At 37.3% G+C, this 17,436-nt stretch overlaps 1 protein-coding gene across 2 annotated transcripts in view; it reads left to right on the top strand.

Annotated features, from left to right (window-relative positions):
* VPS41 (VPS41 subunit of HOPS complex) overlaps nucleotides 1-17,436 on the top strand; it is a 263,287-nt gene that overhangs the window by 54,000 nt on the left and 191,851 nt on the right. For both annotated transcript variants that reach the window (XM_049893976.1, XM_049893977.1), the window contains exons 3-4: nucleotides 2,533-2,640; nucleotides 5,864-5,941. In XM_049893976.1, coding sequence (XP_049749933.1) covers nucleotides 2,533-2,640; nucleotides 5,864-5,941 — 186 coding nt within the window. The remainder of the gene's footprint in view (nucleotides 1-2,532; nucleotides 2,641-5,863; nucleotides 5,942-17,436) is intronic.

The raw sequence follows: 17,436 nt of genomic DNA, 5'->3' as shown, positions 1-17,436 counted from the left end.
AGGACGAAACACTGCCCAGTCCTGCACCGTCCTCACAGTTGTTATGCTTGAGCCTATTGTTGGAGCCGCTGTGTCAGTCCATCTCGTTGAGGGTCTTCCTCTTTTTCCAAAGTATGTGAGATGTAGTCTCGCCATCCTTGCTTCTAGGGAGTATTCTGGCTGTATTTAATCCAAGACAGATTTGTTCATTCTTTTGGCAATCCAGGGTATAGTCAATGTTCTTCACCAGTAACATAATTCAAAGGCGTCAATTCTTCTTCAGAGTTTCTTACTCATTGTCCAGCTTTGGGATGCATATGAATTGATTGAAAACACCATGGCTTGGGTCAGGCGCACCTTAGTTTTCAAGGCTACATCTTTGCTTTTTAACACTTTTGCAGCAGATATGCCAAGTGCAGTGTGTCTTTTGATATCTTGACTGCTGCTTCTGTGGGTGGTGTTTGTGGATCCAATTAAAACAAAATCCTTGACAACTTCAGTCTTTTCTCTGTTTATCATGATATTGATTGTTGGTCCAGTTGTGAGGATTTTTGTTTCCTTTGTGTTGAGGTGTAATCCATACTGAAGGCTGTGGTCTTTGATTTTCATCAGTAAGTGTTTTAAGTCCCCATCACTTTCAGCAAGAAGGTTATGTTATCTGCATAACACAGGTTGTTAATGAGTCTTCCTTCTATCCTAATGCCCTGTTCTTCTTAATGTAGTCCACCTTTTCAGATTATTTGCTCAGCATATAGGTTGAGAAAGTATGGTGAAAGGATACGACCCTGACACACACCTTTTCTCTCTTTAAACCACGCAGTATCCCCTTGTTCTGTTCGAACGACTGTCTCTTGATCTGTGTACAGGTTCCTCATGAGCACAACTAAGTGTTTTCATAATGTTATCCATAGTTTGTTAATATCTACACAGTTGAATGCCTTTGCAGTATTCTTTGGCACCCCATTTTCTGATGATTCCTGAACACTAGTCCTTATTAGCACATCGAGACAGCTGATTTGGTTTTGAGGGCTTCCTGTTTGGCTTCTTAGCCTCACACCCTATGTAGCTTTAGAAATTATCAGTGTTTTATAAGGAAAACTGACTGTGTAACAGGCTCACTTTTCTGCCTGTGTCTTCCATTGGGATGTTGGTCCCTCAAGGCTCCGATTTCGTTCCTCCATCCCCACAAGCACCAAAAGCTTTCCTGTTTTCTCTACCCTCCAGCAGTGTCACCCTATTCAGCCAGAGCTTGAATTCCTAGCCTCGTGCCCTGTACCCAGAGTTGGTAAATGCTTCCAGGGAGAAAGTGGCTACAGAATGCCAGCTCCTTTCTGTTTAAGGTGTCTACCACCCTGGATCTTGGCCTTTCTAGTTCTTGTTCTCAGCAGTCCTTTGTTGCTTTTAGACAGATGATACGTATTTATTCAAAACTTTCTAGTTATTTTGGGTAAGAGCATTGAAGTGCCTCGAGCTACTCTAATGTTAGCTGGAATGTGAAAATTATACAATTATTTTGGAAGGAAATAACAATGAAAGGATTTTTTTTTGTGTGACCTTTTATTTGGCTAGCTTTAACTTATCATGGCTTTCCATATATACAGTATTTTTTTCTTATTACTTATTGATGTAATAAAATAAAATATTTTCATAAATCATCATTGTAATTTTGCAACTGTACTTGGCTTAGTAATTCATCGCCGTCAGAATCAATTTCGTTCTGTTGTATATCGGGTCCTCCTGAGTTGGAGCCAACTAACAACTAGAATCCATATTGATTACTAACTTTTTGATAACTGTGGGGATTAAGAATATCTTATGGTATTGTATCAAACAGTGAGGGTGACAGGTAAAGGTGCTGACATTACATACAAAATGATTAAGACATTTTTGATGGGTAAGTAGGTTTATATGAGAATAAACAATACATTTTGTAACATCAAATAATGATTGTATATGGTTTATCAAATACTTAAACATTGAAAGGTTTTTATATGAAGGGTGAGTACACATTTTGTTTTATATAAAAGTTCCAATTTTATTTCACTTTAATTTTGTAAATTTTTCTAATTAAAATTTGAATTAGATTTTCTCAAATCTGGCAAAGTTATTTGTAATCTTGAAAGAAATACAAACTTTATGTATTTTGGAGGTTTATTGTGTTTCCATGACACTACTATGAGTATACATGTCTGTGAGGGTCACAGTGACAAGTATTTTCCCTATACACCTTTTAATAGCATATATTTGCATAATGGACCAATTTTGTATTTACTCTAACAGTATGTATACTCCTCTTTTTAAATTTATTCTACCAGTGAAGTTGTAGTTTATGGTATACACATTTGCAAAAACAAAATGTGAAGGTCTTAACCTTTAGCTATGTTGTTGTCGTTGTTACTTACCATGGAGTCGATTTTGACTCATGGCGGCTGGTAGTTAATAACAAGATCATTGAGGGAACCATCTCTGGTTTCCCCTTGAGAAGTGGATTTGGATCTTTGGCTGTTTCAAGTAAATGGATGATGCCTGTCATTATCTGTACATTTTGTGCAGGAAGAAGAGAGTGAAGAGGAACCCAAACTGAAGTATGAAAGACTTTCCAATGGCGTAACTGAAATTCTTCAGAAGGATGCAGCTAGCTGCATGACAGTCCATGACAAGGTAAAGTAGCACTGTGAGAGTGTTCCTTTGTAAGTGGTTTCTATTCTGCGTATGTTTGTACTTTGTTTTGGTGGTGGTTTTTTGACAGTGATTGTGTCTTCCCTCTTCCTCCCCTTCTTCCTCAGCAACAAAAAACCAAAATATTACCTATATGTTTATTTACATGGAGCCTTGGTGGTGTAGTGGCTAAGAGCTTGGCTACTAACCAAAAGGTTGGCAGTTCAAATCCACAAGCCACTCCTTGGAAACCGTAGGGGGCAATTCTGTTCTGTCCTATAGGGTCACTATGAGTCAGAACCGACTTGAGAGCAATGGGTTATATGTTTACATACCCACACATAACACACCCTAAGGGTGTAATAAGTAGAATATAGACAATAAGTATTATTTAGACAATGATAGATGTGAAAGATTTATAGCAAGTGGTTTTTGGAAAAGCTGTCACTCTTTAAATGACAAGTGTTGTGTTAGGGAAGAGTTAAGATTAGAAGTGTTAAGGTTAGAAGTGTGTTAGGGAAGAGTTAAAAGTTGACCTGCCTGGAGATCAAACTTAATTAACTCCATATTTAAATCATGCTGGATGAAGAGCCCGATGGTGTGGAAAAGTAATCGCTGGTAACTTGTAGAACATGCATTCTTAATCAGAGGTCTGTGTTTCTGTGTAGGAAGGTTGTGATCCAGTTGAGAGCATTTTGGCTCTTATTCTGGTCCTAGCTCTGCCACTCATTGAGTGTTTTCAGGGAAGTGACATCAACTCCTGGAACGTACTTCCTCATGTGTGATTGAAGACTTTCTGCTCTAATGTTCACTGTGTGGAAGTATTATACAGCTGACTAAATTTGAAAACTGCTACTTTTCATTTCTTTTGTGGTATTCAAAGGACTGCTTACCACCTCTTCTACTTGTTTACTTACACAAAGTCAAGTCATTCCAGTAACATCAGTTGTGCTAGTGACTGGTTCCGAGAGATTGATTGGGTGCCTAATCTGATAACTTATAAAATAAATCAAGTTTCTGTAATCAAACATGAAAGGGGCTAATTAAATTACACTTTTTTTTGATGATTCTGAATTTTAAGTGCTTTCATGCTTAAAAACAAAGTATTCAACGAAGCTCAAGGCTTTTAATGGCTGAAAGTAGGATCAAATTTAAAGGATTTGCATTATGCTCCGTCGCATTTGTGGCTTTTTAAAAATTTTTATTTTACGTTGTTGCAGAATGTTAGCAAATGTAAGTGTGACTGACTCATCCATAATTTTAGTAGCTAAATAAATTTTTAGGAACTATGATTTTTTTGAAGAGCACATAATATTATTTTCTAAAGAAAGTAGCAATAATTAATCTAAATGAAATTTTTTCCTAAACTTTTTTTTTTTTTTCCAGAACTCATCTAAAGCAATTATAGTTTTAGGCTGAAACTTTATAAAATCAAAAGAATAATTTTGTCTTTCCTGTCTATCTTAAATATTAAATGAATGAAACTGATAATTTTGACCAAAAAAAAAAAAAGGAAATGAATTTGAGCAAAGGGCTCTGCATAAAACCTTCAAAACATCTATAAAATAAATTAGAATAATAAGTTTAAAAGTGGCCTTTCTAAAGTTGTTAGAGAATGACACTGTATTCAAGCCATTTTAAGAATCTATGCTCCCTTAGTTTTCTAACAAATTAAATACAGTATTTTTTTTTTATTCATGAGGAGAATCAATACCGTCAGATACTTGGGGGTGCAGCAAGCTTTTAAGACCCATTCTTTTACTAGAGATAGCCTCAGAATGAAGTAGAGCATTATTTATTTTTAGTAGTATTTTTCTATTCAAATATTGTCAGAGTGTCACCGTGGAGAAAAATTATAACCATTTGAGTCTTCTATTTCTGATGAGAATGCCTTTTTTTTTTTTCCCCTCCCTTTGGAGGACACATTCCTGCTTGGTTTAAATATTCAGACTAATTTCCCCTCAGAATTACCTTTCCTCTTTATCCTCCCAGTGCTGAAGCCTCCTGCTTCCACCAGGCTTGCTGTCTGCCCTGGATGACTAATCGTCATGGCACCTGGTGTACTCAAGCAGGCCTGTGCAGCACAATCGTCATACCTAGTTATGTCTGCACACCTGATGTTTTATTAACCAGTATTGATTTTTTACCCGGGGGACTTTTTTCTTCCTGAAAAAAGGCAACCTTGCAGGAGTGAAAGGCATTGAAGGGGATGAATTTCTAATGAACCCCTTCTTTCTCTTTTTGTGACTCTTCTTTAATGTGGCTACATATTTTAAGTGCATGCGCTGAAATTTCATTTTAAGCAATTCCATTTTGATAAATCCTTTTAAATCTAGGCTTCCTGTAAGGTTATTTTTTAAAGATTGTGCTGCTTGACTGAAATGCTTAGTAGTGCCTGTAAATTTGAGCATTTCATTATAGATTGCAATGAAGCATGCGAACATGCAGTGAAATGTAGAGAATTTGGGACTATTTGAGTAATGCTCAAACCTAAAAGAAGAAGAAGAATCTCATGTCACATTTCAGATAGTCCTAAAATTTCTTCTGGTTTGTTTAGGATTTAGCACAAAGAAGTAAACAGTGGGAGTTATGAACCCATTTTATAGCATAAAATGAATGTGTAGCTCAGCAGTTATTTTGCGCCAGGAATATTTTTGCATTAGTATATAAACATTTTTATTCAATATTATTACAAGTTAATTTTTATAGAAGCGTTCCAAAACTCACTTAAGTACCTCTGAGGTTTTTCTTTCTTCTATACGTGGTGGATTTTCCATGCTATAAAATATTTTGTTTGTGAGTATGTGTATAATATAAATGATAGCACAGATATGCACATTTGCTATCAATTAGGGGAGTTTCCTAATCATTCCTTTCCAACTTTCAGTTCAACTGTAGGTTGGTGGTGGTTTCATAGTTGCATTTTTAATTTACTGCCTCAGTCCCTCAGGCACTGTGTACAGACTGCATATTCACTATTAGTTGTCAGTAGATGAGGGGTCCTCATGAGTCATTCTGGCAGCCAGCTTGCATTATCACGATAAAATAGGCTTTTGATCCTGTTCTGTTTCAGTAAAGCCAGAAATAAGTCTTCTTCGAGGAACGTGCATCTTCTGAGGCATCTCAAATCATTCACATGTTTAGCATCTTGACTTTGAAGATAGTTTTATTACTAATTATGTATTAATGCTATATTAATATTCTGGTCCCCCTGTTTTTCTTACAGTTTTTGGCATTGGGCACACATTATGGAAAGGTTTATTTGCTTGATGTCCAGGGGAACATCACTCAGAAGTTTGATGTAGTAAGTATCCACTTTAAAATAATGTATAAGCTAGAGTTTATGCTAAAAATTGGTGCTTTTCAATATCTGATTTATCAATGTATCTTAATAACATAAAGGATCTTCAGCAATCGGGATACCTTGAACAAGTCAGGGTACCTTAGAGTAGAAAGGAGCCCTAGTGGCATGGTGGTTAAGTGTTCAGCTGCTAATCAGAAGGTTGGTGTTTGAACCCACCAGCCACTCTGCAGGAGAAAGATGCGACAGTTCACTTCCGTAGAGATTATAGCCTTGGGGGGCGGAGCAAGATGACAAAATGAGTGGATGCTCCTGTTTACTTCCCCAGCAACTAACCTACTGAACAACAAATAAAAACAAGCACAGACTGAGATCCCAGAACTCTGGATGGCAGCTGAGGTGTTAGGGGAGCGATAATGAGTCCAGAACTGGGGGAGAGGAGCTGGGATGGTGCAGAAGCTGGGAGAACCTACCCACTAACATCAGGAGCACTTGCTCATGGCAGCCATTTTGGGATGGGGCTGGCCAACATCCCAAACAGGGAACACAGAAAAGGAGCTGATCTGAGGAAGCTGTAGGCTGATTTTTTAAGGCAGTGCAGATATGGCTGTCGGAGTTAGCAGGCTGCAAATTGGGAGGGGCGAAGGGAGACTGTGGTGCTACAAGGGAGTGCTTTTGCCTGAGGTGAACAGGCACTAGGACTGGGAGGAACTGCAAGAGCAGCAGGGTGAGGGTAATACTTCAGACTGACAGGCAACACAGAGGGGAACAGCTGGCTCCCTGCCTTCAGTGGGACACCATGGGAGAGCCTGTGCAAGGATGCCCATGAGGGAAAGAAATAGAGAGCCCTGCTGCTTACGTCATGTCTGTGACCAGATAACCACGCCCTGTGCATGTGTGTTGAATTCCAGAGATCAAGCGTCTAGAACTCCTTAATCAGCACTGAAAAATACCTTAGGATAAGAGTGCCCTCTAGTGGCTCTTAGGAGTAGATACCAAGCCCACTGCCACTGGTTTGATTCTGACTCACAGAGACTCTGTGGGGCAGAGTAGAGCAGCCCTGAGAGGTTCCCAAGGCTGTGAGTCTTTGCAGAGGTGAGCTGCTGCGTCTTTCTCCCACAGAGCAGCTGGTGAGTGTAGGACCTGGCCTTTTGGTTGGCAGCCACGCACTTGACTACTGTGATACCAGAGTGCCGAATCAAAACATTTTCCCATAAAAACTAGAATAAAAAATTCCAAGTTAAAAAAGAAAGTGACCAAGTTGAACAAAAATAGTAAAAAACAAAATTACAAAAGAAGGACCAATCAAAAGTAAAACATGAAGAGGAAATTTTTCCTATAGAGGCCAAACTAATGCAAAGAATTAATAATTTTCACACTGTGGTGCTAAATGTGTTTAAAGAAAGCATAAAACACACAGAAAACAAACTATCAGAGATCAGGAAACAAATGAAGGTACAAAATGAGACACCCAACAAAGAAATTGAAAATATTATAAATAAAAAAAAAGGAAACTAATGGAACTGAAGGATAAAGCAACTGAATTAGAAAAAGCAGGAGAGACATTCAACAATAGGGTCAGACAGACAAAAGATAGAATAAATGAACTAGAAGACAAAATAACTGAACTTGTCAAGTCTCAAGAGAAACAGGAGAAAAGACAAAGAAAAGTGAGCACGCTGAAAAGGAAATATGGGATTCAATTAAGAAATTTAACATTAGATTTGTTGGAATCCCAGAGCGCCATGACAACAATAAAAGTATAGAAACAATTTTCCCAGAGATAATCAGAATTTCCCTGACCTGAGCAGAGAACCAAGCCAGCAAATACAGGAAGCTACACAAACCCCCACAAGGTTATATCCTTTCACCATACTTATTCAGTCTGTATGGTGAGCAAATAATCCAAGAAGCTGGACAATATAAAGAAGAACATGGTATCAGGATTGGAGGAAGACTCATTAACAACGTGTGATATGCAGATGACACAACCTTGCTTGCTGGAAATGAAGACTTGAAGCACTTACTGATAAAGATCAAAGACTACAGCCTTCAGTGTGAATCACACCTCAGCATAAAGAAAACAAAAATCCTCACAGCTAGACCAATGAGCAGCATCATGATAAACAGAGAAAAGATTGAAGTTGTCAAGGATTTCATTTTACTTGGATCCACAATCAACGCCCGTGGAAGTAGCAGTCATGAACTCAAGCGATGTATTGCATTGGGCAGATCTGCAAAAGACTTCTTTAAAGTATTAAAAAGCAAAGATGTCACTTTAAGGACTAAGGTGTGCCTGACCCAAGCCATGGTATTTTTAATTGACTCATAGGGATGCGAAAGCTGGACAGTGGATAAGGAAGACTGCAGAGGAGTTGATGTCTTTGAATTATTGTGTTGGCAAAGAATATAGAATATACCATGGACTGCCTAAAGAACGAACGTGTCTATCTTGGAAGAAGTACAATCAGAATGCTCCCTAGAAGTAAGGATGGCAAGTGTTCATCTCACATCCTTTGGATATGTTGTCAGGAGGGACCAGTCCCTGGAAAAGGACATCATGCATGGTAAAGCAGAGAGTCAGCAAAAAAGAGGAAGACCCTCAACGAGATGGATTGACACAGTGGTGCCAACAGTGGGCTCAAAGCATAACAGTGATTGTGAGGATGGCACAGGACTGGACAGTGTTTCTTTCTGTTGTACATAGGGTCACTATGAGTCAGAACCAACTCGACAGCACCTAACAACAACACCACGAACCCCAATCAGAGGAGATACAAAAAAAAACTCTGCACCATGTCCTAATAAAATTCTTGAAAACCAAAGACAAGGATAGAGTTCTGAAAGCAGCAAGAGAAAATGCGATATAACATACCAAGGGCCTTTCATAAGAATCAGTGTGGATTTCTCCCCAGAAACTCTAGAGGCTAGAAGACAGTGAAGTGACATATATAAAATACTGAACGAAAACAATTGCCAATCAAGAATTCTTTACTCAGCAAAATTGTCATTCAAAAATGAGAGGGAAATCAAGAAATTTCCAAACAGAAACTCTGGGAATTTGTCACTGCTAGACCAGCTTTGGAAACCCTGGTGGTGTAGCGGTTAAGAGCTACAGCTGCTAAGCAAAAGGTAGGCAGTTTGAATCCACCAGGTACTCCGTAGAAACCCTATGGGGCAGTTCCACTCTGTCTTATAGGGTTGCTATGAGTCGGAATCGATTTGACAGCAATGGTTTTTTTGTTTTAAGACCAGCTTGCAAGTATTATTCAAGGGAGTACTCTAAATGGAAGGCAAGATCATTAAATAAATACTTGTATGGATAAAATATACTTGAGGAAAATAAATAAAAAATGAGAGAAACAGAGATCTCCAAAAAATGTAATGACATGGGTAATTATGAGGACCAAGTGTATGATATTTTCAGGAAATAAACTCAGTAATTAAATCCTGCAAACAATACAACATTAAGTTTGTAAGAAATAAGCACAAAGTAAACTTATCAAATATAGGTTTTATATTGATATTAATGGAGACACACCAACAGAAATGGTGGAGGGAGGAGCATATCAAGAATAGATTTATTGTGTTAATGTTGTGTGTTAACTTTTGTTCATATGTTAAATGTTGCAGTAGTAAGTTGTGTAATATATGTTGTAACCACTAAGAAATCACGAAGAAAAGACATTCAGAAGAAAAAAAGAAAGTAAAAAGACTCATCACAAGAAAGCGGCCAGATACAAACAAAAACAGAAAAAAATCAGAATTAAAAAAAAAAATGAAATATTCAAAAAACAAATAGCAAAATGAGTGAGATAGACACTTCATTTTTAGTAATAACCTTAAATGTAAATGGTCTAAATGCCCCATGCAAAAGGTAGAGAGTGGCAAAATGGATTAAAAAAAACCATGACCCACCCTTTTGCTGTCTACAAGAAACTCACCTTAGACATAAGGACACAAACAGACTAAAATACAAGGATGGAGAAAAATATTCCAAGCAAACAGTTAAAAAAAAAAAAAAAACAACAGAACAGCAGGGGTGGGTGTACTGATAACAGACAAAATAGACTTAAATCAGAATTTATTACAAGAGATAAGGAAGGACATTACATAACAGTAAAAGGGTCAACCCAGGAAGAAGACTTAACCTAATAGCAATGCACCGAAATACATGAAACAATTACTAATATGACAGGAGAAATAGACAACTCCACAATTATAGTAGGGGATTTCAACATACCGTTTTCAATTATAGAGAGAACATTTAAAAAGAAGATCACTAAAGACACTGAGAACTTAAAATAAAACCATAAGTCAATTGGACCTAATGGATATATATGGAACACTCCACCCAGTATCAAAACAATACACGTTCTTCCCTAGCGCACATGGATCATTTACCAGAACGGGCCATATACTAGGACACGAAAGAAGTCTCAACAAATTTGAAAAGATTGAAATCATACAAAGCATCTTCTTTGACCAATCAACAACAGGAAAAATAAGGAATAAATAAATAAATACATGGAAACCAAATAGTGTACTACTAAAAATCTATTAGATCATAGAAGAAATAAAAAATGAAATTAAAAGAACCTTCTTGAAATTCAGGGCAATAAATGCCTACATTAAAAAAGAAGATCCAAAATCATTACCTTAAACCGATAACTTGAAAAGATAGAAAAGGAAATGCAAAAGAAGACAGAAGCTACCAGAAAACAGAAAATAACTGAGATGGGGGCAGAAATAAATAGAAAAACAATAGAAAGAATCAACAAACCTTAAGTCTTTCAAAGGATCATTAAAATAGACAAAACACTAGGTAGATTGACAAAAAACCAGAAGAGGCAAATAACCAAAATTAAGAAATGAAATTAGTGACATTACAACCCATCCAACAGAGTTAAAGAAGATCATAATTGATTACTAGATGAAATTGACATATTCCTAGAAATACACTACCTACCCAAACTAACACAAACAGGTAAAAATTTTAAAACAGATCCAATACAAAAGAAGAGATTGAAGATGTCCTTAAAAAAAACTCTTCAAAAAAGCCCAGGACCAGATGGCTACACTGGAGAATTCTAGTAGACATTCAGAGAAAAGGTGACACCAATCCTACTCAATCTCTTCAAAAACTTAGAAGAGGAAGGGATGCTACTGAATGGTTTTTATGAAGCCAGCATAACCCTGATACCTAAACCAGGCAAAGATATCACAAAAAAGAAAATTACAGACCAGTACCTCTTATGAATAGATGCAGAAATTTTCAACAAAATCCTAGCCAACAGACTTCAGCCACATAATCAAAAAAATCATACTCCATGATCCAGTGGGATTCATATCAGGATTACAAAGGTGGTTCAGCATTAGAAAATCAATCAATATAATCTACCACATAAACAGAACAAAGGAGAAGAACCATATGATCATATCCATCAACGCAGAAAAGGCATTTGATGAAATTCAACACGCTTTCCTGATGAGAACTCTCAGAAAAATAGGAATAGAAGAGAAATTTCTCAGCATACTTAAGGGCATGTATGCAAAACCAACTGCCAACTTTATACTCAACAGAGAAAGGCTGAGAGCCTTTCCCTTTGAGAACAGGAATGAGGCGCAGATGCCTACTATCACCACTCTTATTCAGCATTGTACTGGAGGTCCTTGCCAGAGCAGTACGACAAGAGAGAAAAATAAAAGGTATCCAAATCGAAAAGGAAGAAATAAAACTATCTCTGTTTGTGGATGACATGATCCTGTACATAGAAGACCATAAAGATTCCACAAGAAAACTGCTGGAATAGAAGAATTTAACAGTGTTGCATGGTACAAGATCAACACACAGAATCAGTTGGTTTCCTCTACACTAACAAAGACTACTCCGAAAAAGAAATGAAGAAGGCAATACCATTTACAACTGTGTATTAAACCCCTTGCCATCAAGTCGATTCTGACTCATAGTGACCCTATAGGACAGAGTAGAGCTGTTCCATACTTTCTGGTTAGCAGCCAGGACAGAGTAGAGCTGTTCCATACTTTCTGGTTAGCAGCCATAGCACGCCAAAACTCTTAACCACTGTGCCACCAGGGCCCCTGTGTATTGTGCATTATCTATTTATAGATAGTTTGATAACTGTGGTGGCATTAATGCCAGAGGTGGCTAAGAAAACATACTTAGATTTTAGGATGCTTCTGTCATTGAGAGTCAAGTATCATACTTACAGAATGCTATAATATCTGACCCTGTAGTCATAATTACATTAGGGAAAATAGCTCTTAAATATTTAAAATTGAAAATATTTCTTCACCCAGTGGAATTAATCCTTGCATCCCACATATTCTAAAGTCAGAGTTGAGGTAATTTTAACTCTTCAAAACATGACTCTGAACCGGGTAGGAGGCAGTGTTATAACTGTGAGAAAAGCCTGTGGACTTCACTCTTCAGGAGAGGGGGCCCTCAGTTCTTGTGGTTCTTTCTTTGGGGGCCAGTGCTTGTGGACAGTAAGTACTTTAAAAGTGTTATCAACAATGGATACTGAGAATAGGAGTGACTAGCTTTGCAAGTGGGAGATGGGCAACCGATACCCAAAACCACTGCCATCGAGTCGATTCCGACTCATAGTGACCCTGTAGGACAGAGCAGAACTGCCCCATAGAGTTTCCAAGGAACACCTGGAGGATTTGAACTGCTGACCTTTTGTTTAGCAGGCGTAGCACTTAACCACTATGCCACCAGGGTTTCCGGGCAACTGATAAAAAAAAAAAAAAAAAAATAGGAAGTGAAAATTGAGGTGAATTTTGAAGGATGAGCATTTTTCAGTTTGCAGGGTGATACAATCTTGCCGTGAAATAAAAAAATTCACAAAGGGGTAAGGGACATTTATCACAGACTTGTGTACTTTGTTTTTCCTCCAGTAACTGAGAGTAGAGGAGTAGAGAGGAAACGATGGATGGTGAGATGCATTAGAATTAGAGACTCCTTTAGCAGGTTTGGCAGTAGGATCAAAGGGAAAAGAAGGTGACTGACTTGGGAGGCAGACTGTTTAAAGATCTAAGTGAAACCAGAAGGATGATATCATTGATCAGAAGGCAAGTATCTTATATTTGGATAAGGTATGAGTGTCTGTGTATGGAGTTGAATAACAAATCATTTATACCTCGAGTTTGTTTTGTTAGTAATAGACTTTTTAGTCTCTGGGAACCTCGACAGAGTATGTTTCAAAATAATGTTATATACTTCTTTCCTAATCAAGCTCTGCCTTTCTGCTTAAATAGTTTAGCTTTATTAGCCTTCTCTGGAAATTATTTCTTTAGCTACAATTCTACGTATTTTTTCATTTAATAGAATCATGACAATTAGGGCATTTATGTTTTGTTTAAATGAGTCACGATAATTAAAGTAGATGGAAACTTAAAGGGTATTTTTTTCATTTATCCATCCAAGGACATGAACTTCTTCATCAGCATTCTTGTCATTTGATTGCCCAGTGCTTTATACCTGTAATAGGAAGAAATTCATTACTCCCAGGGGCGGCTGTTCAATTTTAACATTTAAGCTTTTGTTGGTTTCATCAATAGTGAAGAAAAAAAATTATATTAAAACTGAGTAAAATGGATGATGCATACTGCTAAACACTTACTAGAATGACCAGAATTAGAAAGACTGGCTTTACCAAGTGTTAAGAACGTGTTTGGACAGGAGCTTTCATACACTGCTGACAGAAACATAAAACGGTATTACCACTTTACAAAACAGTTTGGCAGTGTTTTAAAACATTTTATACAATCTAACCATTCCACTCTTAAAAAATGAAAGCATATGTTCTTACAAAGACTTCTGCATGGATGTTTATCTCAGCTTTATTTAAAATTGCCGAAACCTAGAAACAATTCAGATATCCATTATTTGGTAGAATGTATAAACACAATGTGGTATACCCATGCAATGTGATTCTGCTCTTCAATGAGAAGAATGAACTATTGATACATGCTACATGGATCAATAGCAGATCCATCATGCCAAGCGAGAGAAGCTAAGCTCAAACAGTACCTACTGTATGACTACATTCATATGAAATTCCAGAAAGTGCAAACAAACCTATACTTACAGAAGGGAGATCAAGGGTTGACTGGAGATGGGGATGGCATGGAGGGATTACAAAGTAGCTTGAGGAAACTTTTACAGGTGATGGATATATACATATTCTTGATTGGGGTGCAGTGAGCTTACACATGTCAAAACTTTTCAAATAATACACTTTAAATATATGCAGTTTATTATATGTCACTTATATATTAATAAAAATCAGAAAACCAAACCCGTTGCCGTCGAGTTGATTCCCACTCACAGTGACCCTATAAGACAGAGTAGAACTGCCCCATAGGGTTTCCAGGGAGCGCCATGTGGTTTCGAACTGCTGATCTTTTGGTTAGCAGCCATAGCTCTTAACCACTATGCCACCAGGGTGTCCTAAATAAAGCTGTTTAAAAATAATAATTAAAATAAACAAGCTACAGAAAAAAAAATGTAATAATGCATTCCCAGAGGTGATATTTCCACATAAAAATACTTGTTATTTGCATGTTTGTAGCACCAAATTGTTGGGTACTCTCAAGGTGAATGGCATTGTAAATGGCAACCTACAAGATGGGCTATAAAGGCCAAAACCAAACCCACTGCTGCTGAGTCAATTCTGACTCATGGCAACCCTATAAGACAGAGTAAAACTGGCCCATAGGATTTCCAAGGAGCAGCTGGTGGATTCAAACTGCTGACCTTTTGGTTAGCAGCCAAACGCTTACCCACTGCGCCACCAGGGCCCAAACATAGTTTCAAATGAATGTATGTGCACATATGCACAATAATCCATAGTTCTTATCTATTTTTATTGCCTTCGACAGTACCCTATTGTGGTGAATAGATTTACTCCTTAAAAATTTATTAGTTATACTTATGAGACTTAGATTATGAGTTCTAATTGATTTACAGTGTAATTCCAAGGCATCAGTTCTTCTTTGATGTTCCTTATTTAGTGTCCAGCTTTCATATGCATATGAGGCGATTGAAAACATCTTGGCTTGGGTCAGGCACGCCTTAGTCTTCAAGGTGACATCTTTGCTTTTTAACACTTCAGAGAGGTCTTTTGCAGCAGATTTGCCCAGTGCATTTGACTTCTTGATTGCTTCTTCCATGGGTGTTGATTGTGGTTCAGGGTAAAATGAAATCCTGTACAACTTCAGCCTTTTCTCCATTTATCATGATGTTGTTTATTGGTCCAGTTTTGAGGATTTTTGTTTTCTTTATGTTGAGGTGTAAATCCATACAGAAGGCTGTGGTCTTTGATCTTCATTAATAAGTGCTCCAAGTCCTCTTAACTTTCATCCAGCAAGGTTGTGTCATCTGCGTAATGCAGGTTGTTAATGAGTCTTCCTTCAATCCTGATGCCACATTCTTCTTCATATAGTCCAGCTTCTCAGATTATTAGTTCAGCATACAGATTGAATATGTATGGTGAAAGGATACAACCCTGACACACACCTTTCCTGACTTTAAACTACAAAGTATCCCCTTTTTCTGTTCAAATGACTGTCTCTTTATCTGTGTACAGCTTCCTCATGAGCACAAATAAGTGTTCTGGAATTCCCATTTTTCCCAATGTTATCCACAATTTGTTATGATCTACGTAGTCAAATGACTTTGTATAGCTGATAAAACACAAGTAAACATCTTCCTGGTATTTTCTGCTTTCAGCCAGGAACCATCTGACGTCAGCAGTGATATCCCTGGTTCCGTGTCCTCTTCTGAACCTGGTTTGAATTTCTGGCAGTTCCCTGTCGATATACTGATGCAACCTCTTTTGAATGATCTTTAGCAAAATTTTACTTGCTTGTGATATTAATGACATTGTTCGATAACTTCCACATTCAATTGGATCACCTTTCTTGGGCATAGGCATAAATATGGATCTCTTCCAGTTGGTTGGCTGGGTAGCTGTCTTCCAAATGTCTTGGCATAGACAAGTGAGCACTTCCAGCGCAGCATCCATTTGTTGAAAAACCTCAATTGGTATTCTGTCAATTCCTGGAGGCTTGTGTTTTTTGCCAGTGCCTTAAGTGCAACTTGGACTTTTTCCTTCAATGCCATCATTTCTTGATCATGTGATATCTCTTGAATGGTGTAATGTCGACCAATTCTTTTTAGTATAGTGATTCTATATACCTTCCTTTCACCTAGGGTTAACTAAAAATGGGATTTACAGGCTCAACGGGAAGTGGACCTTCACTCATGTATTTCAAGGGCTCAGACATATCTTAGAACATCCATCTCTAGGATAGGCTCTTTTCGTCTGGTGGAAATTATGGTCAGCCCACAGTCTAAAACTGATGTCATGGCAGAATAATTCTTCAAAAAATTCTCAGGAAGAACAACCAGTGAGCCAAGGAAGAAATCATGACGGAAATTAGAAAAGACTTGGAGACAAATGAAAGTGAAAGTACAACACACCACAACTTATGGTTTGCAACCAATGCAGTGCTCAGAGGGAAATTTATGGTTGTAAATGTCTACATTAAAAAAGAAGAAAGTTCTCAATAACGTAACTTTACACTTTGGAGGATTAGAAGAAGAAGAGCAAACTTAGCTCAAAAATACTAGAAGAAAAGAAGTAATGATTAGAGCATAAATAAATGCAATAGAGAACAGAGAAAGATTAGAGGGAATCAACAAAGCCAGAAGTGAGTTCGTTGAAAAAAATCAATAAATTGACAAACCTTTAGCTAGAGTGACTCTCAAGGAAAAAAAAATGGGGGGTGGGGGAGAAGACACAAATAACTAAAAAACGAGAGTAGAGATATTACTACTGACCTTACAGAAATAGAAAGGATTATGAGAGTATATTATGAATAAATGTGCACTAACAAATTATTTAACCTAGAAACATATAAACTACCTGAATTGACTAGAGGAGAAATAGAGACTATCAACAGACCTATAGCAGGTAAAGAGATTGAATTGTTTGCCCAAAATCTCTAACAAAGAAAAGTCCAGGATCAGATACCTTCACTGGTGAATTCTACCAAATATTTAAAGAAAAATTAACACCAGTCCTGTTCAAACTCTTGCAAAAAAATAGAAGAGGAGGGATACTTCCTAACTCATTCTGTAAGGCCAGCAATACCATGATAGCAAAGTCAGACAAAGACACCACAAGAAAACTACAGACCAATATGTCTTATCAATATAGATGTAAAAATCTCCAATTAACTGTTAACAAACCAAATCCAGAACCCAAAAGCATATGAAAAAGATTATACACCATGACCCTGTGGGATTCATCTCAGAAATGTAAGAGTGATTTAACATTAAAAAATCAATCATATTATACCACATTAATAGAAAGAATAGAAATGCATGATCATATCAATTGATACAGAAAAGGCATGTGAAAAAAATATAAAACTGCTTCATGATAAAAGCACTCAGAAAACTA

Source organism: Elephas maximus, chromosome 8, assembly GCF_024166365.1.
Source record: "Elephas maximus indicus isolate mEleMax1 chromosome 8, mEleMax1 primary haplotype, whole genome shotgun sequence".
Taxonomy (NCBI): Eukaryota; Metazoa; Chordata; class Mammalia; order Proboscidea; family Elephantidae; genus Elephas; species Elephas maximus.
Note: the sequence above shows the minus strand (reverse complement) of the source record. Positions and strands in the feature narration are given on the sequence as shown.